A 27,377-nucleotide genomic window follows, 5' to 3' on the forward strand; every position below is an offset into this window, starting at 1 on the left:
TTAAGTGATTTTCCCAGGGCTCATAAAGGAAAGCAATGAGTCAATTAGTATTTTTCATTCTGAATAAATGTATACACATATGTAATGCCAGTTGTTGTAAGTATGCCAAGATTACAACATAACCTTTTTGCTTGGGAAGAGAACATTTACACACAATAAATATTTAAACTGACCCCAAATCTAAAAATTCTGAGGTTTCCTATAGTTGAATTTACTTTCCTAAAATCTCACCCCAGTCGTTTTCAACCTCTGATAAGCATTAGGATTGCCTAAGGAACTTCGGTGAGAGGAAAAAAAAGTTTACACTGCTTGAACTCTACCACTGAAGAGTCTAATTTAGAGGTGTTTGGGGAGAGGCCCAACATCTGTATTTTATTAAGTATGACAGGTAGTTCTACTGCACCCTAAAGGCTGAACAGCATTGCCTCAAACAAACAGGGCTACCACAGAAGGGCTGAGGCTTGAGGAGTGCCTGTGATTAAGGGAAGCCAACCAAAGTAATCCACGGTCTTTGGAAAAGAGCCTTCATCCCCAGACTCTGCCCAGAGTGAGACATTGATGTGGACCACCCAGTCCAGGCTCAGGCCTCATGGGGTACCTGGCTCTCGGGACTGGCTATCATCACAAATGTGCAGGTCCAGGCGGGAGATGAGCAGATGGTAGGAGGATTCTTTCACATCAAATTTCTCAAAGTACTGGCTGAGGCGGCTGCTGCTGCTGTTGCTGTTGCCCTGGCTGCCACCAAATGCCTGGGCCCAGGACTGCTGGGCACTGGGAGCTGGTGGAGTGATCTACATGTGACAGAGAGAGAAACAGGAAGTCCAGACCCTGAAATGATCCTTTGTACGCATTCTTAAGCTTTAGTCCAGCCTGAAGAAAACCACAGTTTAGCAAGATGTTCCTTCCGTCTCCTAACTGTTGGCCTAGTAGTTCACTTAGGTCTGTTCCAATTATATAACACAAACTCCAAAAGCCTAATTATAATTAGTCTAATAACTGTTGGAATACAGTTCATAGTTCTGAATTGCCCTCCCAGCTCTCACCCACCAGTTCTTAGTGGGCTGATGATAAAACATTTCCTCTAAGAAGTCTTCCCTAAATGCTCTCTTTCACCCTGGGTAGTGCAATGCCTCTTCTTTGTGCTCTCATGTCATATTGTTTATTCTATTACAGCATATCATACCATACTGTAATAACTCATTTATGGCCCATCTTTCAAGACAGTGAGAGCTCCAAGGACAGGAACAAGTGGTGTATTTCATTTTTCTTCTCCAGTGGCCAGCACTGTATACTTCATACACTAGAGGTACCCAATGAAAAGAATAAATAAAAAATCAGGCCAGGCGCAGTGGCTCACACCTGTAATCCCAACACTTTGGGAGGCCAACGCGGGCAGATCACAAGGTCAGGAGTTCGAGACCAGCCTGACCAACATGGTGAAACTCCGTCTCTACTAAAAATACAAAAAAAAATTAGCTAAGCATGGTGGCATGTGCCTGTAATCCCAGCTACTCAGGAAGCTAAGGCAAGAGAATCACTTGAACCTGGGAAGCAGAGGTTGCAGTGAGCCAAGATTGGACCACTGCACTCCAGCCTGGGTGACAGAGCAAGACTCTTTCTCAAAAAAAAAAAAAAAAAAATCAGAGGTGCAGACAAAGCCTATGAACACCCAGAAGTAAATGACAAATCTCCCAAATAAAGTCTAGATTCCACCTATGTTAATATGAATTTGCTCTGGCCTGCCAAGTCCTCAGCCCCACCAAGGGTGTGTTTTATCTCTAACCTGTACAGGTTCAGGAGCCAGGCTCTTTCTTTGCTGGGCTGACTTCTCCATGGCCTCACTCAGTGACTCTGCATACTTCATCATAGCCTTGAGTTGTGAGTCAGTTAGCACCCAGAGCAAGTCATCCAACAGGAACATTAGCTTGGAGGCTATCACATTGCAATCTTTGGTCTAAGGAAGCCACAGAGAACATGGGGTTTATTATATTTCATCATTCCAACTTTCAAAGTGACTGTTGCCCGATCCATTTCAGAACTGGCTTTTCAATCTCCAGATGTGAAAGGAAAGTATCAAGCACTTTGGAGAGCCAATTTCTTACAAAACTACTAAAGTTTCCTTAATTAACAAAAAGCAGCAATAGTTAACTGCCAGGTGCCTATGTCAGTGTCCCTACATATAGGTAAAAATTGCAGCTTCCAAAACTAAGAAAACAGGAAGGTGGAAACATTCTATTACTAGAAGATGTTGGCCAACACTGAGTTATAGGCCTTCCCCCTTCAACTGCTATTCCAAGGGCCAATAACATTACAAACAATGAGGGAATAACAAACCCAGGCTGTCTCACAGAATAAGAGATGGAACTTTTCATGAGGCCAGAGAACACACTTACTCTTCTTTTGAGGGCTATCTGGATCCTGCCTTGGTTCGTAATAAGCCTCAATGGAGTGGTAACTGGGTCCTGATCACCATTGTCTGTAGCATCTGCCTCAATTCGGAGTGTCTGCCAAGTTATTTCCTTAAACGTTAAAACCTGGAAGAAGAGAAAGTAAAATCTCTTAATACTGTGAATGAAATTAACCAAGAAGCAAGAAATCCAAGGAAAAAAGACTGGCAAGGCAGAGATTCCCAGCTGGGATCCCAACGAGAAAAAGTAGTGAATCGGGAATCCATAACTGAGGAAAGGATGTAGCAGTAACACCGGACAGAAAGGCTTCTGGGTTCCCAGAAATGGGGAATATTTGAGGAAATCCACAAAGTAGGAATAATATCCTTTAAGAATTAGTCCTACTTTGAATCTTCCCCACTCTCTCCCCTCACAATGATGGGGCTGTCACCTCTCCTCGGCGTGGGTCAGTGATGCGGGTGAGGCGAAGGTCACTCTGCTGCCAGTTAGGGTTGACACTATAGCCCTGGAGCTGCCACAGTTCAAAAGAAGCATGGAAGGCCTTGGCATGAATCTTGATGGTGATAGAATTGACGATGATAAACATTCCTTCCACCACCTTTTCGGCAAAGCCATATTCACTACAACAAATGAGGCAGACCAACAATCAGAATCATGGGACACTTTCTGCACAGTCTTTATACTGGATGTTTAAATATTTTCTATCATGATGATACAGTAGTCTTTTTTGTTTTTTTTGAGACAGGGTCTTGCTCTGTTGCCCAAGCTGGAGTACAGTGGCCCAATCATAGCTCACTGCAGCCTTGAACTCCTGGCCTCAAGTGATTCTCCTGTCTCGGCCTCTGAAATAGCTGGAATTATAGGAATGAGCCACTGTGCTCAGTTGCAGTACTTTCTTCAATGAGAATTTTTTTTTATAGAATGAAATAAAAGAGAAAGAGTTGACCTTGAAACAATCTCCCTCCTGTTAGAAAGAATAAATTGACAAATCTTTTTATAGCCCATAAACTACCTAAATATTTAGATAATGTCTGTGAGGGCAGGTATAACTACAGAAAAGAGACACAGGGTTTCTATAAAATCTTCAAAGACATGAAAGCAAGACCTCGTCTCAAAAAAAAAAAAAATCTTCAAAGATGGAGCATACTCTGCAAAGGTAGTAGAAAGAAAAGTAGTACAGCCAGGTGAATAAGAGGTCCATAGTCAGTCCCACCTTGACCCTGTCAAATACAGTCATCCCTTGGTTTGTGAAAGTACTAGTTCCAGGACCTCCCAATACCACCTTGTACACCAAAATCTGCTCAAGTCTCACAGTCAATCCTGAAGGACCTGAATGTATGAAAAGTCGACTCCCCAAGTAGTGGCATCCTGCAATATTTTTAACCTGCATTTGGTTAAAAACAACTCCATATGCATGGACTCATGCAGCTCAAACTTGTGCTGTTCAAGGATCAGCTGTGCTTCCCAAAGAACACAGTTATACTTCCACAGTGAGGAGACAGAAATGGCAAAAGGAGAGGAATGAAGGACATCCTAAAGTCCCTCTAGATGTAAAGAAAACAGCAATTCTTGACATGTATGTGAAATCACTGCTCATTACAAGAGATAAAAGGAGATCTAGGCCTGGCGCAGTGGCTCACACCTATAACCCAAGCGCTTTGGGAGGCTGACGTGGGCGGATCACGGGGTCAAGAGACTGAGACCATCCTGGCCAACATGGTGAAACTCCATCTCTACTAAAAATATAAAAATTAGCTGGGCGTGGTGAGGTCTACGCCTGTAGTCTCAGCTACTCAGGAGGCTGAGGCAGGAGAATCGCTTGAACCTGAGAGGCAGAGGTTGCAGGAAGCTGAGGTCACACTACTGCACTCCAGCCTGGAGACAGAGTGAGACTCCACTCAAAAAAGAAAAAAGGAGGTCTGAAGATTCAAACTGAAAAATATATATATATTTGCAATTTATGTCACCAATAACTAATATCCCTAATGTATAAAGAACTTAAAACAGAAAAAAGAGCAAGAGCCCAATAAAACTAGGACAAAATACGGACAGGTCACAGAAGAAATAAATGCAAATAGATATTAAACATAAAGAGGCTGGGCACAGTGACTCACACCTATAAGCCCAGCACTTTAGGAGGCCGAGTGGGAAAATCACTTGAGCCCAGGAGTTTGAGACCAGCCTGGGCAACAAAGGGAGATGCCCTCTCTACAAAAAAATTTAAAAATTAGCCAGGTGTGGTGGTGAATGCCTGTAGTCCCAGCTACTTGAGAGGCTGAGATAGGAGGATCACTTGAGCCTGGGAGACTGAGGCTGCAGTGAGCCAAGACTGTGCCACTGCACTCCAGCCAGGGTGATAGAGGAGACCAGAAAAAAAAAAAAAAAAAGTCTCAGGAAAAAAAAAAAAGAAGAAGAAAAGAAAATACGCTGGGCACAGTGGCTCACGCCTGTAATCCTAACACTTTGGGAGGCTAAAGCAGGCAGATCACTTGAGCCTAGGAGTTTGAGCTCAGCCTAGCAGCATACTTAGACCTGGTCACTACAAAAAACAGAAAAAATTAGCCTGGTACAATGGTGTACGCCTGTGGTACCAGCAACTTGGGAAGCTGAGGTGGGAGGATCACTTGAGCCTGAGGAGGTCTAGGCTGCAGTGGAACTGTGATGATTGTGCCACTGCACTCCAGCCTGAGTGACAGAGTAAGACCCTGTCTCCAAAAAAAAAAAAAAAAAGAAAAGAAAAGAAAGAAAGAAAAAAGGCCAACGAAGTGGCTCAAGCCTGTAATTCCAGCACTTTGGGAGGCCAAGGCAGGCAGATCACAAGGTCAAGAGATCGAGACTATACTAGCCAACCTGGAGAAACTCTGTCTCTACAAAAACTACAAAAATTAGCTGGGCATGGTGGCGTGTACCTGTAGTCCCAGCTACTCAGGAGGCTGAGGCAGGAGAATTGCTTGAGCATGAGAGGCAGAGGTTGCAGTGAGCCGAGATTGTGCCACTGTACTCCTGACTGGCAACAAAGCAAGACTCCAACTCAAAAAAAAAAAAAAAAAAAAATCAAAGTGTTGAGTTCAGTCCAGGACAGCTTCCCTGTTCTGTTAATTAAACTTTGGGACATTAAAATGGGCTAGGGAAGATGATTGGGTAGGAAGTATCATCTATTCATTTGCCTCCCAGCCTACAAAAATGCCTGCTTGGGTCTAATACATCAACTGTTAAAGATGCCTGGAAGAGACAGGACTGAAGAGGCTGAAGACATAATGAGCTTATACTAGCAGACAAGTTACATTCAGTTTTAGGAAGTTTGGGGTGTGATGGGCTGAGATACAAATAAACTGAATTTTTTTTAAATATATAGCTGCTTTTCAGAAAAAAAAAAGATGCTCAAACTCACTCATAAATCAAAATTATGCTTAGTCACTAGATTTATGACAAAGATGACAGTGCAGTGGGAAAAGATAAGTCTTTTCAATACATGGTGCATAGTTAGTTTGCAAATATCTATAACGAGAAAAATTAATATTGATGCCCACATTCATCAAACAACAATAAAAAAAATCAGTTCCAAGATGGACTAGAGATCTAAATGTGAAAAGCCAAACAATAAAGCTTTTAGAAGAAAATATAGGAGACTCACTTCCTGCCTTAGGATAGAAAAAGATTCCTTAAACAAAATACAAAATGTGTTAACCATAAAGTGAAAAAAAGATATACTGAACTATATCAGAATAATTTGTTAAATATTAAAATTAAGAGTGCACTGGGGCAGTGGCTCACACTTGTAATCCTAGCACTTTGGGAGGCTGAGGCAGGTGGATCACCTGACATTAGGAGTTTGAAACCAGCCTGGCCAACATAGTGAAGCCCTGTCTCTACTAAAAATACAACAATTAGCTGGGCATGGTGGCGGGCACCTGTAATCCCAGCTACTCAGGAGGTTGAGGCAGGAGAATCGCTAGAACCCAGGAGGCGGAAGTTGCAGTGAACCGAGATCGCACCATTGCAATCCAGCCTGGGTGACAAAAGCGAAACTCCATCTCAAAAAAAAATTAAGATTGATCAGTATCTTAGTATTCTGTAAATAACAGAAGATATCTGCAATACATGTATCTAACCAAGTACTTGTTTCCAGAATATATAAAGAACTTCTACAAATTAATAAGAAAAAGACAACCCAAAGATAAACGGGCAAAACACACAAGTGCTTTATGAAAGACAAATACCCAAACTTCCAATAAACCAATCATCAGAAAAATATAAATTAAACCATAATGTGATACAACTACCCACCCACCAGAATGACTAAAATGAAAAGACAGACAATACCAGGTGATAGCAAGGATATGGAGCAACTGGAACTTTTATGCAATACTAGTGGGGAAAGTAGTACAACCACTATGAAGAACTATCTAGCAGTATCTACAAAAACAGAACCTATAGCCCAGCAATTCTACTGCTAGGTATATATAAAGTAGAAATGGGCTGGGCGCGGTGGCTCACACCTGTAATCCCAGCACTTTGGGAGGCCGAGGTGGGTGGATCACGAGGTCAAGAGATCGAGACCATCCTGGCCAACATGGTGAAACCCCGTCTCTACTCGAAATACAGAAAATTAGCTGGGCATGGTGGCGCATGCCTGTAATCCCAGCTACTCAGGAGGCTGAGGCAGGAGAATTGCCTGAACCCAGGAGGCGGAGGTTGCGGTGAGCCGAGATCGCACCATTGCACTCCAGCCTGGGTAACAAGAGTGAAACTCCGTCTCCAAAAAAAAATAAAATAAAAAAATAATAAATAAATAAAGTAGAAATGTGTACACATGTTCACAAGATATATACACAAGAAGGTTCACAGCAGCACTATTCTCTTTTATTACATGTTTTTAACTTATATGCAGGAAAATTCATTCTTTGTGGTGTACAGCTCTATGGGTTGTTGTTCCCCCCCGCCCACCCCCGAGAGACGGAGTCTTGCTCTGTCATCCAGGATGGAGTGCAGTGGTGCAATCTTGGCTCACTACAACCTCCACTTCCCAGGTTCAAGCAATTCTCCTGCCTCAGCCTTCAGAGTAGCTGGGATTACAGGCACACACCACCATGCCCAGCTAATTTTTGTATTTTTTTTTTTTAGTAGAGATGGGGTTTCATCATGTTGACCAGGCTGGTCTCGAACTCCTGACCTCGTGATCCGCCCGCCTCAGCCTCCCAAAGTGCTGGGATTACAGGCGGGAGATACCGTGCCCAGCTGGCTCTGTGGGTTTTGACAAATACATGGAGTCATGATTGACCAACAAAGTCATCATAGAGGAGAGTTCTATATAGCAACACTACACTTAAGAACCAAAAACTAGGCCAGGTGTGGTGGCTCAAGCCTGTAATCCCACCAGTTTGGGAGGCCAAGGTGAGTGGATCACTTGGGGTCAGGAGTTTGAGACCAGCCTGGCTAACACAGTACAACCCTGTGTCTGCTAAAAATACAAAAATTAACCAGGGAAGGCTGGGCACAGTGGCTCACGTGAGTAATCCCAGCACTTTGGGAGGCTGAAGTGGATGGATCACAAGGTCAGGAGTTCAAGACCAGCCTGACTAACATAGTGAAACCCCGTCTCTACTAAAAATACAAAAAAAATTAGCTGGGTGTGGTGGCAGGCACCTGTCATCCCAGCTACTTAGTGGGAGGCTGAGGCAGGAGAATCGCTTGAACCCAAGAGGTGGAGGTTGCAGTGCGCTGAGATCACGCCACTCCTCTCCAGTCTGAGCAACACAGAGAGACTCTCTCTTGGAAAAAAAAAAAAAAATTAGCTAGGGGTGGTGATGGTGGCACGCACCTATTCTGTACTCCCAACTACTCTGAAGGCTGAGGTGTGAGAACCACTCGAACCCGGGATGTGGAGGTTGCAGTGAGCAGAGATTACACCACTGCATTCCAGCCTGGACTACAGAGCAAGACTGTCTCAAAAAAAAAAAAAAAAAAAAACCAGAAACTAGAAACGTCTACAACAGAATGGATTGTGGCATATTCATGTAATGGAATGGTATACACCAATGAGGAGGAATGAACTACACATATATGTTGTAACAAAATGGATGACTCTCACAAACATAATGTTAAGCTAAAGTAGCAAGACACGACTGACTAACTATATCCTATACATTTACATAAAACAGCCATGTTGTAGCATACAACAGAACTTTATTCCTTTTTAAGGTTACGACATGGCTGAACCTTGAAAACATTATGCTAAGTGAAAGAAGCCAACCACAAAAGACCACACAGTATATGATTTCATTTATATAAAATGTTCAGAATAGACAAAGAAAGTAGATGAAGGGTTGCCTAGGGCTAAGGCAGGGAAGAATGAGGAGTGACAGCTAATAGGTATGGGGTTTCTCTTGGGTGATAAAAATGTTCTAAAATTGATTGTGGTCATGGTTGGTATATCTCAGTGAATATAGTAAAAACCACTGAATTGGCTGAGCGCAGTGGCTTACACCTGTAATCCCAGCACTTGGGAGGCCGAGGTGAGTGCACCACGAGGTCAGGAGACAGAGACCATCCTGGCTAACATGGTGAAATCCCATCTCTACTAAAAATATAAAAAATTAGCCGGGCGTGGTGGCACACGCCTGTAGTCCCAGCTACTCGGGAGGCTGAGGCAGGAAAATCCCTTGAATCCTGGGGGCGGAGGTTGCAGTGAGCTGAGATTGAGCCACTGCACTCCAGCCTGGGTGACAGAGAGAGCTTCCGTCTAAAAAATAAAAAATAAAAATTTTAATTAAAAAATTTTAAAAAACACCGAATTGTATGCTTCACATGGATGAATGTTATGGTATGTGAATTATACTTCAATAAAGTGTTTTCTAAAACATGCTGGCTTGGCTTCTTTGGTTTTGTTTTCTTTTTTTTTGAGACTGAGTTTTGCTCTTGTTGCCCAGGCTGGAGGGCAATGGCACCGTCCCAGCTCACTGCAACCTCTCTGCCACACAGGTTCAAGCGATTTGCCTGCCTCAGCCTCCCAGGTAGCTGGGATTACAGGCACGTGCCACTGTGCCCAGCTAATTTTGTATTTTTAGTAGAGACAGGGTTTCATCATGTTGGCCAGGCTGGTTTCAAGCTCCTGACCTCAGGTGATCCACCCTCCTTGGCCTCTCAAAGTGCTGGGATTAGAGGCATGAGCCACCATGCCCAGCCAGCTTCTTTGGTTTTCTTGTAAGAAAAGAAAAAATAAGAAAAAAAAATTACGCTGGCAAAATACTAAGTGACTTATGAACAAGGTCATTTATTGCTGAACCATGTGTAACAGCAAAAATCCTGGGAAATAATCCAAATATCCATCAATAAAAAACTGGCTAAATAAACTATGTTGCTTCCAAAAGATAAGCACATTCTACAGGTACAAAAAGGAATAAAGGACATCTCTACCCTTCTATGGAGTGATCACCAGGATATATTTTTAAATGAAAAAATATCATCTCTTTCACAATGTGGAATAAGTATTTATGACATGCTACATGTTGTATAGAAAAAAGATGGGATGGTGGGGCGCGGTGGCTCACACCTATAATCCCAGCACTTTGGGAGGCCAAGGCGGGCGGATCAAGAGGTCAGGAGGCCAAGACCATCCTGGCCAACATGGTGAAACTCCATTTGTACTAAAAATACAAAAGTTAGCTGGGTGTGGTGGCACACGCCTGTAATCTCAGTTACTTGGGAGGCTGAGGCAGGAGAATCGCTTGAACTCAGGAGGCAGAGGTTTCAGTGAGCCTAGATCATGCCATTGCATTCCAGCCTAGACAACAAAAGTGGAAAACTTCATCTTAAAAAAAAAAACAAAAAACAGCATTTTGATCATACATCCCTAATGGGATATTTCACAAGATTAAAACACACACATGACTGGGCGTGGTGGATCATGCCTGTAATCCCAGCACTTTGGGAGGCCAAGGCAGGTGGATCATGAGGTCAGGAGATTGAGACCAGCCTGGCCAACATGGTGAAATCCCATCTGTACTAAAAATGCAAAAATTAGCTGGGCATGGTGGCAGATGCCTGTAATTCCAGCTACTTGGGAGGCTGCAGGAGAATAGCTTGAACCAGGGAGTCAAAGGTTGCAGTGAGCCAAGATTGTGCCACTGCACTACAGCCTGGATGACAGAACAAGACTCCATCTAAAACATATACACACCCTACTGCATTCAGTAGTAGTGTTATTGATAGTTCTAATGGTTTTGTTATTTTTTTGAAACTTGAAAAAGTAAACCATTTATGTTACTGCTGTTAGGAGCCATGATTCAGTGTATGAATTTCAAAACTACTATTAAATTCAGAAAGCTAACTCAAAATCCTCTCTTTTATTTGAATGGAGAAATATCAGGATATTGTCATTATTCATTTTTCTTTCTTAAAAATACCCTTTTTCCTAGCATTGGACACTGAAAAGGCCTTAAAGCAATGAAAACTCAATGAACACAGCTTTGCAGACAAGTCTGTAAACAGCGTTTCTCACTAAAGGAAATCAGGGCTCCTTGAAGAGATGTCTGATTTTAGGTCTAGGGTAAAGTTGTATAAAGGAATCCTCAAACATCTTATTCTATCTAAAAGCAGAAAGATTACTGGTGTCTTGTCAAAAGGACAGAGGAGCTCACTTGGAAATGCTCTAACTAGCCAAAGGTGGGGAGATTTGAACATCAAGAATAATAATGACTGTAAAGATATAACATACCAAAAGACATATATAAAGAGTAAATGTAGGATATAAGGTCAGGCGCAGTGGCTCACATCTGTAATCCTAACACTTTGGGAGGCCAAGATGGAAAGATCACTTGAGTGCAGGAGTTCGAGACCAGCCTGGGCAACATGGTGAGCTCCATCTCTGCAAAAAATTTAAAAATTAGCTGGGCATAGTGGCACACACCCGTAGCCCCAGATACTGGGGAGGCTGAAGTAGGAGAATCGCTTAAGACCAGGAGTTCGAGGCTGCAGTGAGCCGTGACTGCACCACTGCACTCCAGCCTAGGTGACAAAGCAAAACCTTTTCTCAAAAAAAAAAAAAGTAGGATGTAAAACATGTAACATGTAAAAAAAGAATGCAAAGTGGCCAGGCACAGTGGCTCACTCTTGTAATCCCAGCACTTTGGGAGGTTAAGGTGGTGGATCGCCTGACCTCAGACCAGCCTGGCCAACATGGTGAAACCCTGTCTCTACTAAAAACACAAAAATTAGCCAGGTGTGGTGGTGTGCATGATCCCAGCTACTCAGAAGGCTGAGGCAGGAGAATCGCTTGAACCCAGGAGGCAGAGGTTGCAGTGAGCCGAGATCGTGCTGTTGCACTCTAGCCTGGGCAACAGAGTAAGACTCTGTCCCCCTCGCAAAAAAAGAATGCAGAATGTAAAAAGAATATAAATTGGTAAACCAGTAAGGAAAGTCTGACAGTTTCTGAAAAAGTAAAATCCTCCCCTAAATACCATACCTAGGTATTTACCCAAGAGAAAGAAAAGCACACATGACCACACAAAAACTTGTATGCAAATGTTTACAGCAGCATTATTCATAATAGTCAAACAATGAAAATAAAATTACCATCAACAAGTGAATGGATAAACAAATTGTGGTATATCCATACACTGGAATGTTACTCAGTCCTATGGTCTGAATGCTTATGTTTCCCCAAAATTCATCATATGTTGAAACCTAATAACCCAATGTGACAGTTTTAGAGATGAAGCCTCTGGAAGGTGTTTAACTCATGAGGGAAAAGTTCTTATGAATGGGATTAATGCCTTTAGAAAAGACGTCAGAGACTGGGTGGGGTGGGTCACGCCTGTAATTCCAGCACTTTGGGAGGCCGAAGCAGATGGATCACCTGAGGTCAAGAGTTTGAGACCAGCCTGACTAACATGGTGAAACCCTGTCTGTACTAAATACAAAAAATTAGCTGAGCCTGGTGGTGCATGCCTGTAATCCCAGCTACTCGGGAGGCTGAGGCAGGAGTATTGCTTGAATCTAACAGGTGGAAGATTGCAGTGAGCAGAGATTGTGCCATTGCACTCCAGCCTAGGCAACAAGAGTGAAACTGTCTCAAAAAAAAAGGAATGAAAAAGAGGTCAGAGAGAGACCCTTCACCCCCTTGGAAGTATTCTTACCAAGAAAACAAAAACAAACAAAATGAATCAGGGCAAGCCTTTAAATCTAACTACCAGATTAAATGAGAAACATCTTCAATGATACCTTGATGATACAATCAGCCAGAATACAAAACAAGGGAAATTATTTAGAAAAGACTAATTCCGGCCAGATGCAGTGGCTCAGGCCCATAATCCTAGCACTTTGGGAGGCTGAGACAGGTGAATCACAAGGTCAGGAGTTCAAGACCAGTCTGGCCAATATGGTGAAACCCCGTCTCTACTAAAAATACAAAAACTAGCCTGGTGTGGTGGCGGGCACCTGTAATCCCAGCTAGTCAGGAGGCTGAGGCAGGAGAATTGCTTGAACCCAGGAGGCAGAGGTTGCAGTCAGCTGAGATTGCGCCACTGCACTCCAGCCTGGGCAACAGAGGGAGATTCTGTCTCAGGAAAAAAAAAAAAAGATTATTTAATTCCTACAAAGAATAAATGGTATATTTAAAAATGTGTGTGTGGTGGAATATAATTAAAGAACTTTAAAAGGCTTATCACCCAAATATAAAGTATGGGCTTCCTTTGATCCATATTGTTCTGTAAAAAATATATGTATTTAGGCCAGTCACAGTGGCTCACATCTATAATTCCAGCACTTTGGGAGGCCAAGGCAGGTGGATCACCTGAGGTCAGAAGTTCAAGACAAGCCTGGCCAACATGGCAAAACCCCATCTCTACTAAAAATACAAAAATTAGCCAGGCGTGGTGTCAGGCGCCTGTAATTCCAGCTACTCAGGAGGCAGAGGCATGAGAATCACTTGAACCCAGGAAGTGAAGGTTGCAGTGAGCCAAGATCATGCCACTGCACTCCAGCCTGAGTGACAGAGCAAGACCCTGTCTCAAAAAACAACAAAAAACAAAAACAGAAAAAAAAGTATATATATATATATATATATATATATATATATATATATATATATATATGAGATAATCCAGGAAAATTTATTATGAAATAGGGATTAGATGATATTAAGGAATTCTTGTTAATTCTTTTTTTTTTTTTCCTGAGGCAGAGCTTCGCTCTTGTTGCCCAGGCTGGAGTGCAATGGTGCTATCTCAGCTCACCACAACCTCCACCTCCCAGGTTCAAGCGATTCTCCTGCCTCAGCCTCCCAAATAGCTAGGATTACAGGCATGTGATATATAAATGCCCAGCTAATTTTGTATTTTTAGTAGAGACGGGGTTTCACCATGTTGGTCAAACTGCTCTCAAACTCCCATGCCTAGCTAATTTTGTATTTTTAGTAGAGACGGGGTTTCACCGTGTTGGTCAAACTGCTCTCAAACTCCCGACCTCAGGTGATCCACCTTGGCCTCCCAAAGTGCTGGGATTACAGGCGTGAGCTACCATGCCTGGCCTAATTCTTTTTAATGTGATAGCAATATATTTTTTTTTCCAGTCTTTGTTTGTTAAAGATATGATATGAAATTATTCACAGGTGGGTTCAGGACCAGCCTAGGCAAAATGGTGAAATCGTCTTTACCAAAACTACAAAACATTAGCCAGGTGTGGTGGTGCATGCCTGTGGTCTCAGCTACTTGGGAGACTGAGGTAGGAGAACCACTTGAGCCTGGGAGGCAGAGGTTGCAGTGAGCCAATATCACACCACAGCACTCCAGGCTAGGTGACACAGTGAGACCCCCATCTGGAAAAAAAAAGTATTTGCAAGTGGAATCATATGGTTTCTGAGATTTGCTTTCAAGTACTACAGTGTGCACATGCACGTACATATACATACACAAAGTGGCAGGATAAAGAAAGAAAAAAGAATGACAAAGCTGGGCACGGTGGTTCACATCTGTAATCCCAGGGCTTTAGGGAGGCTGAGGTGGGAGGATTGCATAAAGCCAGGAGTTCAAGACCAGCCTGGGCAACATAGTGAGATCCCATCTCTACAAAAAACTAGCTAGGTATGGTGATGTGCACCTTTGGTCTCAGCTACTTGGGAGGCTGGGGTAGGAGGACTGCTTGAGCCCAGGAGGTCGAGGCTGTGGTGAGCTGTGATCATACCACTGTACTCCAGCCTGGGTGGCAAAGCAAGACCCTCTCTCAGGAAGAAAAAAAAAATAAGAATGACAAAGTGTAGATAATTACTGAAGTCAGATCTTGGGTATATAGAGGTTCTTATACCATTTTCCCTACTTTAGTATATGTTTGAAAATTTCCATAATAAAAAGTTTTTATTTTTTAACTAAAAGGGAACCTGGAGTAATTAATACGTTGGAAATAACAGGGCCCAAAGCAACTAACCTCTGTCCTGAAGCAAGGGCAATGGGAGACTGTCCATTAGGGGGCCGAGGATCCTCACATGTCTTCATCTCTACCTCTACCTTATCCAGACACTGAAATAAAAGTCAAGAAGAGCTAAGGATTTACACAAATACACACACAGCACAAAGCCAGCACAGGCTGTGTCCTTCATCTCTGTGCTCCAGAGCCTAGTTGAGTGCTATACCCACAGTGGGCGGAGGCAGACAACTGAGAAGTCCTGGGTCTTATGTCCCAGTGCCAATCCTATACACACAGCAGCTCCAGAATAAACCCAGACGACAGTTACACTGTCTTAGAGAGAAGCTCACAGGGACATAAGGAGACACCCATCATTCCTAAAAGGGTTAGCCTATCATTTTCTCCCTCTTCTAAAAGCCAACCCTGGCCATCCCCATTTGATTACTTGCAATCAAGTAAGGCCATTACCAAGCAAATTGGGTGCGTCTTCAACTTTGTCCACTGGATCTGAAAGAGGAAAGCAAAGTCTTAGGGCTGTGGTAGCTGCCCCTCCAGAAGGCAGGTCTGCTGGCCGAAGAGAACAGCAGCATTCTGACTCTCATTCTCACCCGGATGGAGGCCCTGTTGCAGTAGACCCGAGTGATGGCTAACCAGGTGGGCAGCTCCAGTACATTCTGTAGAACCTCTTCATCCAGCTCCAGGTTGGTCAGCTGACCCTCCCCTTTCAGGGTGCTCAAGTTGATTTTGTCTGGGGAAAGATTCTTAGTAAACCTGAAAAGAGTAATGATAAGTTATTATTTCCATGGGAATCTGCTAATTGGATATTATAGCCAAAACACTTCTGAATCTAGAGAAAAGAAAAAATTAAAGAACATTTTTTAAAGGCTAGTGAAGTGAAGCAGCAGGGGTGAAGGAACACAGAAATCTGTAACTGCTTGTGATCAATTAGTTGTAAACACCACCACGCTCAAACCAGCCAGAAGAAATGCATTTAGACTACACCATCTCCACATCATGTAAGATGTTAGGCGAGACCTATCATTCTACTTATGGTTGTGTCATCATCCTACTAAAGAACCTACAATAGGGATTCTGGGGCAATAGCTGTAGCAATGGCAATGTAGTCTTTTGATATTTCTGAACCCCAACATAAAAACAGACAGAGGGTCAGGAGTGGTGGCTCATGACTATAATCCCAGCACTTTGGGAGGCTGAGGCAGGAAGATGACTTGAGCCTAGGAGATCAAGATAAGCCTGGGCAACATAGTGAGACTCCCATCTCTACCAAAAAAAAAATAATAAGTCAGGCATGGTAGTACATGCCTGTAGTCCCAGCTACTCAGGAGGCTGAGGTGGGAGGATCACTTGAGCCTGCAAGGTTGAGGCTGCAGTGAGCCATGATCATGCCACTGCACTCTAGCCTGGGTGACAGAGCAAGATCCATTATCAAAAACAAGCAAACAAGCAAAAACCACACAGAGCAACTAGGTAACAACACAGAAAGTCCATGGAAAACATTTAAAACATAACAGAAGATGAAGTATCCTCATAAATCCCCACATACAAGTGGGTGGGGGAAAAACATCAACAGCCACAAGATATAATTGCTATCCAGATGTCCAGAATAAAGGAGAGGGAAGCAAAAGGGCATCTGACAACTGAGAACACAAGAACCCCAAGATAACTAACAACTATTAAGTGAAAAGCAATGGGGGCTGATTTGAGAACAGTAACTGACACTGGGAGGGGCTTTTGTCCTCTGCAAAGGATCCCTGGTGAGACCCCAAGGACCTGGAGCAGTCTAGCCCTATAAACTCATGAAACTAACCTTCCCAGGCTCCTTCCTAGGAAAGGATCCCCACACAGAAAAGAATTTTAAAAAAGCAATATAGGGATGACAGAAATGAAGAAAAGAGATGGTCCAGATAAAAGTAAGGGAGGGGATCAGACCTATTATCTCAAGAAGCAAGCTGTTACATTTTTTAGCACTACTTGAAATAACAGAAGAGGGAGCTATGTGAAGTTAAGAATGTGAAACAGTAATAAGCTAATTATTAGCTTATTAAAACAAAGTAAAATGAAATCCCAGACCCCTACACGTATCTTTACTGATATGATAAAAGAACAATCAGTCACCTATAGTCTTCACAAAGAGACTGAACTTGAATCTCATCAAGGCACTGGGTCCAGTTGCTAATTTGAAGGAAATACTGAGGATGGATGAAAACTGCTGAGCTACACTGTAAGTGTGAAATCAGCAAAATCCAGACCACAGGAAATTCCATCGGTCAAATAGTCTTGATATAAAATATTCACACAGGCCAGTCCTCACTATTTCTCACTGCTCCAGAACTCGCTCATGTGCTCTCGCCAGTCACTCCCTTTTCCTTTCCCTCCACACCACTATCTGCCATGCAAGGCCGAACTGGAGATTTCTCCCTGAGGCCTTCTTCCCCTAACTGCTGCAACTCACATTAAACTCTTTTTTTTTTTTTAATTTCTTATATGCTGCTTGCTGGGCAATGAAAAATAGGCTCTTGTCGCCGAAGACAGAGTGCAGTGGCGCAATCTTGGCTCACTGCAACCTCTGCCTCCAGGGTTCAAGCGATTCTCCTGCCTCAGCCTCCCAAGTAGCTGGGATTACAGGCACCCACCACCACGCCCAGCTAATTTTTTTGTGTGTTTTTAGTAGAGACACAGTTTCACCATGTTGGCCAGGCTGGTCTGGAACTCTTGACCTTAAATGACCCACCAGCCTCAGCCTCCCAAAGTGCTGGGATTACAGGTGTGAGCCACCATGCCTGGCCACATTAAACTCTTTTATTCTCCACTCCTGGAATCTGTAACACATGTTTAGGTCAAAATCATATGACAAAGTCTTAGGGTGTTCTCTAATTCTCAAATGCATAATATAACCACCCCTGCTCAATTAGACTAGTTCTTCAAGGTAAGGGGCTTAGTGTTGGCCATTCTTCCTAATCCAAATGGTGACCCAACAGAATGCTGGCCTATATATGTTTTAGCTAACTGCCCTGCAGGCTAACTACTCATCTTTTTGGCTGGACCAATTTAAGGGCAGTTCATCATAGTATAACCCTCTCTCCTGTAAGACAAACTGTCTAGATTAATCTCACTCCTGTAATTCACTGTTGCTGCCTCTCATAGTCACCATTTTCCACCCCAGTAATGAATTCTGTTTTGGCCACCAACCTTAACTACACTTAGCCTTTACATATATTAGATGCTAATAGTTTACATTAGAGTTCTATATCTATATATTTATCAACTTTTTTCACTATATGTATCTTTTCCTTTTACTAAACTATGTTTTAGTGTTTTTGCTTTTTGTTGGACCATAAAATCATGACGTACAAAAGTTTATCTTTGCAATTTTTTTCTAAAGTACTAAGAAAGTACTATGAAAAGTTCTTTAACAATTTTTAAATGATAGTAAAAATCATTTTTAGAAGTTTGTGAACATACAAACAATATTGTATGATATTAAAGGATACATAGGAATGCACTGGCATGATGACAAATTTAGGAAAGTGTTTACCTGTAGGATGAGAGGATGGGTCTACAGGAAGCTTCAACTATATGGACAATGCTTATTTCTCAAGTTGAGAGGTGACTGTGAGGTGACTGTATGGCTTTTCTTTACGTTACTCCATACCTTTTGTAGGGCGAATGTTTTATAACACATTTTTCTAAGATTTCTATCAATTATCTGTTTATGTACTTAGTGTTGGGAGTGCTATTCTCCCATGGATCTTTTTCTCTTTTTTTTTCTGATACCTTTGTCATCCAGGTTGGAGTGCAATGGCACCATGATAGCTCACTGCAGCCTCAACCTCATGGGCTCAGGTGATCCTCCCACCTCAATCTCCCTAGCAGCTGGTACTACAGGCACACACCACTATGCTGGGCTAATTTTTATATTCTTTGTAGAGACGGGGTTTCACCATGTTGCTCAGGCTGGTCTCAAATTCCTGGGCACAAGCGATCCACCTGCATTGGCCTCTCAATGTGCTGGCATTACAGATGTGAGTCACCAAGCCTGGCCCAGTGGGTCTCTCTTAATCCTACATGTCTTGCTGGGCTTGTCAAGAATCCATGGTCCTAACCACTTCTTATTCAGGCCTCTTCTCAGGACTGTGTTTGCAGAGAATAGCTTTCAGTAAGGAAATTATTTCTCCCACTAGGCCAAAGAACAGGCCTGCTTATCATTTACTACAAAAGCAAGGACTCAGTGTTTTATTCCTATAACATATATGCAGGCATCCATCTGGGCCCATTCATGTCACTCCCACAGTACGCTGGGGGCAAGGAAAATTGATATAAACATCATATTTATTATGCTGCTTGCTGGGCCATGAAAAACAGGCTATGAGTAATAAAGTCCTTTGTCTCTGATCCAGAAGTCTTGTGCGTTCTGCCAGCATCCATGAAATAATAGGAGTTAATAATTAGCTTCTAAGGGTAAAATAAAATCCCAGGCCCTTACATATAATTTTACTGATTTTAATTCACTTTAAAAAATTTAATCTCCATTTACTGAGTATGAACTAACTTTATCTCTGAACCAAAAAGATAAGTTTTCAATAAATGGCTCTTTTCCTCTGAAAACTAACTTGCCACAGAGGGAAGGTGATTCTTTCTCTTTGGAAAGAAATGGCTTTTTCAGTCCTTTTCCTAAACAAATGGCTATCTACAAGGAAATAGGACTGGGGTACAAAGGAAAAAAAAGCCCATCTAAATACTTCCTCATAAGACAACAACAACAGGAAGTAAAAGAAAATAGTGCATGCCCCTAAGAACTCTGAGGAGACAGTCCTGAGAGAAGGGAAAGCAGAAAACGGAACTCAACATTATTTGTAATCACTAGGCACAGACAGCCTTTCTTTTTCAAGTCTCTTATGTATTTAAATAAAATATAATTATTTCCTTCTACTGTCCTAGTAACGCTTTCTCTAATCTTAAGTGATCAGGGAAGCCATATCGACTCAGAAATTGGGGTAGTGTATACATCAGAAGTACTACTAGTCTTAGAAAGATAAGAATGTTTTAAGAGACAGAATGAGTTTTGAAGACTACAACTACATGTCTCCTCCTCTCCAACCGCATGATTCTACTAAGACGTTACCTTTCCACCCCAGCTGAGAATTCTTGTAGAAGTGAGCGACTGTCAGGGATGGGAGTAAGGATCTCCGTCTGATAGGCAGGAGTAAGGAGAAAAGGCTAAGAACCACTAAGATAAACTGCTCTTTTGTTTGATAAAAAAGCCACTTTTATTTCATTTTATTTTTTGAGACAGTCTTACTCTGTCATCCAAGCTGGAGTGCAGTGGCGTGATCATGGCTCACTGCAGCCTCGACCTCTGGGGGCTCAAGTGATCCTCCCACCTCAGCCTCCAGAGTAGCTAGAACCACAGGTGCATGTCACTATACCCAGCTAATTTTTTAAATTTTTTTGTATAGACGGGATCTCCTTATGTTACCCAGGCCGGTCTGGAACTTCTTGGCTCAAGCAATCCTCCCACCTCAGCCTCCCAAAGTGTTGGGATTACAGGTGTGAGTCACTGTGCCTAGCCACTTTTATTTTTATTTATTTACTTTTTTCTATGTGCCCAGCCACTTTTAAAGAAAGAAGGTGATGTGGACCTTTTCAAACTGATGACTTCTCTGAAAAGAGAAAAACATACTTCAGATAAAATAAAGCATACACACAGTCAAGAATAAGTTACACTGTTAGCTAGCACTGACATTCTCAGTGATTATACTAAATAAATACTAAGTATCTAATTTCTATGTTGTGTTCTTTGCAAAATCTAACTCTATTTACAGTTCCATATAAATAAATGTATTTTTCAAGCCTTAACAAAAAAAAAAACGGTATATTAGATTGTATTACATTTCATCCTAACCTTGCCAGTTTTTATTAGGGCAATGAGTCTCAAACTATGGTCCTCTGATCACAAGGATCATAATTACTTTGGTATGCTTATTTTAAAATGCAAGCCAGACGCAGTGGCTCACACCTGTAATCCCAGCACTTTGGGAAGCCATGGCAGACAGATCGCTTGAGGCCAGGAGTTTGAGACCAGCCTGGCCAACATGGTAAAACCCCATCTCTTCTAAAAAATCACAAATAAAATTAGCCAGGCCATGGTGGGGCACGCCTGTAATCCCAGCTACTTGGGAGGCTAAGGAATGAGAATCGCTTGAACCCAGAGGCAGAGGCTGCAGTGAGCTGAGTCTGCACCACTGTACTATAGCCTGGGCAACAGAGCAAGACTCTGTCTTAAAACAAACAAACAAATAATAAAATAATAATAATTGTATATCTTTTTGCCCCATAGGCTGGACCAGATCAACATCCTTTTGTCAACTAAAAGAAAATTTCTGCACTCCAGCCTGGGTAACAAGAGCAAAATTCCATCTCAAAAAAAAAAAAAAGAAAATATCATTTGTAAAACATAATTTGGCCAGGCACGGTGGCACACGCCTATAATCCCAGCACGTGTGGGTAGATCATCTGAGGTAAGGAGTTCGAGACCAGACTGGCCAACATGGAGAAACCCAATCCATACTAAAAATACAAAAATTAGCCAGGCGTGGTGATGCATGCCTGTAATCCCAGCTACTAGGGAGGCTGAGGCAGGTAGGAGAATCACTTGAACCCAGAAGGCAGAGGTTACAGTGAGCTGAGACTGCGCCACTGCACTCCAGCCTGAGCAACACAGCAAGACTCTGTCAAAAAAAATAACAAAAAAAAACCACACCATAATTTATTTTATACATCACAAATGGGAAAAAGCATTATTCTCTGGCCTGGACCAGCAAAACCAAACTACTAATGATAATGACATTTTACTTTGCATCAGGCACTGAATGAAGGTTATTAATAACATCTCAATTCATCTTTGCAATATCCCACATGAGGGATGCATTATTATCCCCATTGCTCAGAGGAAGAGCATGAGGTTCAGATATGAAGCAGTTTGCCCCAGATGGCAGAGCAAGAAGAGCCAGCATGAACCCAGGTGTGCTCACTGGTTTTTTTTTTTCTAATATTTTAATATTATGAAGTTCCCCCAAATCACACCTGGCACAGAATAAATTTATAAGGTATCTCAGAAGTGGTTGGAGGACATTCTTTCCCTTTTTATAATTTACCATGGACTGCTTAACCTGAGTAAGAGGAATACATCCAAACTTTCTGGGTAAAGTTAATAGTGTAATTCCATCAGAAACCTTTCTGCACTTCACCAACCCAACCAGATTAATAAACTTTTTCTTAAGTATGCCCAGGGCTAGTTTACCACCATTCCAGCAGTGACACCCAGTCTCTACCAACACGCTGACAAGAGATCACAGAGGATACTGCACCATCAGGTCTAAGATTAACAATACAAGCAAGCAATCACCAAAAGCTGAACAACACTAAACAACCAAGAGTTCTTCAAGCACTCAAAGGGCTGCGGTTCTCCTGTGACTAATAATAAAAAAAATACATATGCTTTTTCACTTATCAGTTTACTTCTAGGATTCAACGAAAAAAGCATACTCAAGCTTCTCAAAAAAGGCAGTAAGAATTCTTTAACTGATTTTGCCTGCATTTTAGAGCACTAATAAAGAATAGGTTTAAAAATATAAAAGATACCTGGGCATGGTGGCTCACACCTGTTAATCCCAGCACTTTGGGAGGCCAAGGCAGGTGGATTGCTTGAGCCTAGGAGTTTGAGACCAGCCTGGGCAACATAGTGAAACTTCGTCTCTACTAAAAATACAAAAGTTAGTTGGGCATGGTGGCACACACCTGAAATCTCAGCTACTTGGAAGGCTGAGGCACGAGAATCACTTGAACCCGGGAGGCAGAAGTTGCAGTGAGCCAAGATCGTCCCACTGCACCCACTGCACTCCAGCCTGGGCGACATAGTGAGACTCTGTCTCAAAAAATAAAAATAAAAACGATCCATGAGCCCCGCTGTTATTGGGGAGGGTTGGGGAGGTTTGCTCTATCAAGGAAACCACAGCTCTGAGAGGAGGCCCAAGTTTCAGCTCTCTCATCAACTGGAGAGGGAGCAATAGCTCAAACGCTCTGCCTATAATGGAGTACAACTGGGTTAAACTGCAGCAATGTGATGATAAAACCAACTATTCCAAGTCATCTTCAATATGCAGTCTAAAATTCCCAAATTGCAATTGGATACTGAATTCTTGAGACGAATTATGTTATACACTTCTCTTTTTATACCCCACAGTCCCCGGCACAAACTTATTCAGCATTTGTGTTCCTAATTAAGGATAGTATCATTCACAGTCCAAGGGCAGCTAAAAAGACTAATGGCAGCCTGCTATTTATTCCACTTCAAGTATGTGGGAAAACATTTTCTGGCCATCTGTTACTGTTACAGAGTGTAAAAAGCTAAGATGAAATCAGGTTGGAGAAACAGATTTTGATCAAGTTTCATTTCTGCCAGAGGATTGCAATCTGCCAAAGAGACGACAGGGAAAAGCTCTCAGACATCATTGTGAAAATGTACCACAATGTTGGGAAGTGAAAATTCTTAGATTTGCAGATTCTCAGAATTTCAGAGCGAGGAGGAATCTTAAATAATTGTTTAGTCCAAATCTATATTTGCCAATGAGGAAACAAATGGCCAAAAAGTTTAATGACTTGCCCAAGACTCACAGCTAGCCAGTGATAAAGCTGGAACTAAGTAAATAACAGAAATGGGACTTAACCCTGCATTCATTCAACTCTCACAATACCCTGCCCTCTGTAATTCAGCATCTTGATTGCTAATAATAGGGTCAATAAGTTGCAAGAGCCAATCTGCTTCAGCTCCCATAAAAATTGAACCCTCCTAGAAGAAATAAAAAAGTCCACAAATACGTTTTGCTTCCTTCACTATTTTTTCCATTGAGGAGGTGATCACAGCCAGGGCCTTGGCTTCTAAGCTTCCTACCCAAATCTACAGCAAAATATTTCACTGCCAATCCACATCACAGGCTTCTCTTTAAACAAAGATATAACACAACACTGAAGCAGTTGGTTTAGATAGCAAGATTCTCTCCATCATCCCAACAAAACACATCAATCACTAATATAGCTAATGCTGTTTCATCCCAGATAATCTGACAGAATAAGCCATTCAGTCTTAGAGGTTTGCTCTAATAGGTTTTACTCGCAAAACCTGTTCAGTGGCCAGGTGCAGTGGCTCACACCTGTAGTCCCAGCACTTTGGAAATGCTTGAAGCCAACAGTTCAAGACCAGCATGGGCAACAAAGCGAGACCCTATCTCTACAAAAAAATATAAAATTAGCTGGGTGCAGTGGCTTATGCCTGTAGTCCCAGCTACTCAAGAACTGGGGTGGGAGGATCCCTTGGTCCCTTGAGGGTACAGTGAGCTATGATGGTGCTACCGTACTCCAGCCTGGGCAACAGAGTGAGACCCTGTCTCCAAAAAAAACTGCATGACATTATTACATGCCTTTCTTAAAAGAAAGTTCTTTCTATCTAAATTTCTGTCTGCTGTTTACAATGCTTGGTTTTTTAACTGCTATGTCATTTAAGGTGCAATTTACATACAGTGGCTCATCTTTTTTCTTTTTTTTTCCTTTTTTTTTTTTGAGACAGAGTCTTGCTCTGTTGCAAAGCTGGAGTGCAGTTGTGCTATCTCAGCTCACTGCAACCTCTGCCACCTGGGTTCAGGCAATTCTCCCTGCCTCAGCCTCCCAAGTAGCTGGGATTACAGGCACTCGCCACCATACCTGGCTGATTTTGTATTTTTAGTAGAGATGGGGTTTCACCATGTTGGCCAGGCTGGTCTTGAACTCCTGACCTCAGGTGATCCTCCCACCTCAGCCTCCCAAAGTGTTGGGATTACAAGTGTGAGCCACTGCGTCTGGCCTAACTCTTTTTTCTTTTTTAAAGAGCTAGAGTCTCACTCTGTTATCCAAGCTGGAGTACAGTGGTAAAATCTTAGCTCTTTGTAATATTGAACTCCTGAGATCAAGTGATCCTCTCTCAGCCTCCCAAGAAGGTAGGACTACAGGTACACTCGACTCTACCCAACTAAGTTTTGATTTGTTTGTTTGTTTGTTTTTTGAGACGGAGTTTCGCTCTTGTTACCTAGGCTGGAGTGCAATGGCGCGATCTCGGCTCACCGCAACCTCCGCCTCCTGGGTTCAGGCAATTCTCCTGCCTCAGCCTCCTGAGTAGCTGCGATTACAGGCACGCGCCACCATGCCCAGCTAATTTTTTGTATTTTGAGTAGAGACGGGGTTTCACCATGTTGACCAGGATGGTCTCGATCTCTTGACCTCGTGATCCACCCGCCTCAGCCTCCCAAAGTGCTGGGATTACAGGCGTGAGCCACCGCGCCCGGCCGATTTGTTTGTTTTTTAAGATGGAGTCTCACCTTGCTGCCCAGGCTGGAGTGCGGTTGGCACAATCTCCGCTCACCGCAAATTCCACCTCCCAGGTTCAAGCAATTCTCCTGTCTCAGTCTCCGGAGTAGCTGGGATTACAGGCCTGCATCACCATGCACAGCTAATTTTTGCATTTTTAGTACAGACGGGGGTTTCACTGTGTTAGCCAGTCTGGTCTCAATCTCCTGACCTCAAGTGATCTGCCCACGTCAGCCTCCCAAAATGCAGAGATAACAGGCTCCTGGCCTTTTTACATTTTTTTTAGAGTCAGTCTTTCTCTCTCTCTCTTTTTTTTTTTTTGGTTCTTTTTTTTGTTTTATTTTTGATTTGGGGTTTTTTTTTTGTTGTTGTTGTTTTCTTTTTCTTGTCTTTTTATTTGTTCTTTTTTTTTCTTTATTTTGAGACAGTCTCAATATGTTGCCTAGGCTGAACTCCTGGCCTCAGGAGATCCTCCCATCTCAGCCTCATAAAGTGTTAAGATTACAGGCGTGAGCCATCACATGCAGCTATGACTCATGTCTGAACTTTTTATTTTGTTCTTCTGACCTATATATACTTATGCCAATACCACATTGTCTTTATTGCTGTAGCTCATTTTAAGCATTGAATATCCTTTCATTGTGTTTATTTGTTCAGATTATTTTGAGCATTCTAGGTCCTTTTCATTTCCATATAAATTTTCAAATCAGCCTACCTATTTCTGTTTTTAAAAAAATCTGCTGAAACTGATTGGAATTGCAACAAATTTTAGCTCAATTTAGGCAGATCTGACATATCAATAATAATAAGTCAGCCTGTCCCTGAACATAACATATATTCAATATTTATTTACATGTACAGTCTATGTTTGTGTGTGTAAGTTTTGATAAATTTGATAAAACTTTGGAAAAACTTTTGGAGATTTGTGACAACTTGAAAAAACTTGCAGACAAACCTCACAGCCTAGAAATATTTTTAAAATTAAGAAAAGGTGAGGTATGTCATGATTGCATAAAATATATGTAGATACTAGTCTATTTTATCATTTACCACCCTAAAGTTTATACAAATCTATTATAAAAAGTTAAAATTTATCCAAACTTAAGTGCACAAACACTTACAGAACATATATGCAGTCAGGAGAAATGTAAACAAATATAAAGATGCAGTACTAAATCACAACTGTCCAGGCACAGTGGCTCATGCCTATAACTACAGCACTTTGAGAGGTTGAGGCAGGAGGACTGCTTGAGCCCAGGAGTATGAGACCAGCCTGGGCAACATAGTGATACCTGTCTCTACGAAAAAAAAAAATAATAATAATAATAATTAGCTGGGCATTGTGGCACACGCCTGTGGTCCCAGCTACTTAGGAGGCTGAGGTGGGAGTATTGGTAGAGGTTGCAATGAGCGATGATCATGGAAATGCACTCCAACCTGGGTGATATGGCGAGACCCTGCCTCAAATAACTACTAAATAATCATAACTGCATAAAATTAACTATACTACATATTATATTGCTGTAATAATGTTGTAGCTACCTCCTATTAATACTGCAGTGAGCTCAAGTGTTATGAGGATCTGCTTAAAATGTTGTATGACATTAATCATGTCATCTCAGCAAGAGCAGTTCATCACTCCAATAAATTGCGTATTGCAGTAAAAAAATGATCTCTTGTGGTTCTTGTATATTTTTCATAATACTTACTGCAATACTATAAACTTTGAATAACACCATGGTACCCAGATGAAGTGCCACTAGTGATGCTAGAAATGCTCCCAAGAAGCAGAGAAAAGTCATGACATTATAAGGAAAAGTTGAATCGATAATGTTCTACAAATTGAGGTCTGCAACTTCAGATACCTGCCACTTCAGAATGATGATTTGTCTTATAAACAGACAATGTAAACTTGTGGCATGCATAGATTTAGTACGGTACTATAAATGTACTTTATCTTCCTTATGATTTTCTGAATAACATTTTCTTTTCTCTGGCTTACTTTTTTGTAAGAATACAATATATAATACCTATACAAAATATGTGTCAGTCAACTGTTTATGTTATTAGTGAGGCTTCCAGTGAACAGTAAACCATTAGTAGTAAGTTTCTGCGTCAGGTGCAGTAGCTCATGCCTGTAATTCCAGCACTTTG

At 42.0% G+C, this 27,377-nt stretch overlaps 1 protein-coding gene and 1 non-coding gene across 2 annotated transcripts in view; one reads left to right on the forward strand and one right to left on the reverse strand.

The window, feature by feature from the left end:
- The window catches only part of BLTP3A (bridge-like lipid transfer protein family member 3A), a 95,876-nt gene that overhangs the window by 39,670 nt on the left and 28,829 nt on the right, over positions 1-27,377 (reverse strand). The window contains exons 2-8 of the mRNA XM_012461629.3: positions 15,416-15,578; positions 15,276-15,314; positions 14,829-14,920; positions 2,839-3,028; positions 2,394-2,534; positions 1,784-1,954; positions 599-791 (exon numbers count right to left, since the gene is read on the reverse strand). Coding sequence (XP_012317052.2) covers positions 599-791; positions 1,784-1,954; positions 2,394-2,534; positions 2,839-3,028; positions 14,829-14,920; positions 15,276-15,314; positions 15,416-15,578 — 989 coding nt within the window. The remainder of the gene's footprint in view (positions 1-598; positions 792-1,783; positions 1,955-2,393; positions 2,535-2,838; positions 3,029-14,828; positions 14,921-15,275; positions 15,315-15,415; positions 15,579-27,377) is intronic.
- On the forward strand, positions 5,461-5,591 carry LOC135268575 (small nucleolar RNA SNORA36 family). Its single transcript, XR_010336879.1, has one exon. It is a non-coding gene; the product is annotated as a small nucleolar RNA SNORA36 family (small nucleolar RNA).

The sequence above is a fragment of the Aotus nancymaae genome, unplaced genomic scaffold (genome assembly GCF_030222135.1).
Source record: "Aotus nancymaae isolate 86718 unplaced genomic scaffold, 86718_ANA_hifiasm-v0.15.2.pri h1tg000040l, whole genome shotgun sequence".
In the NCBI taxonomy this organism is placed as follows: domain Eukaryota; kingdom Metazoa; phylum Chordata; class Mammalia; order Primates; family Aotidae; genus Aotus; species Aotus nancymaae.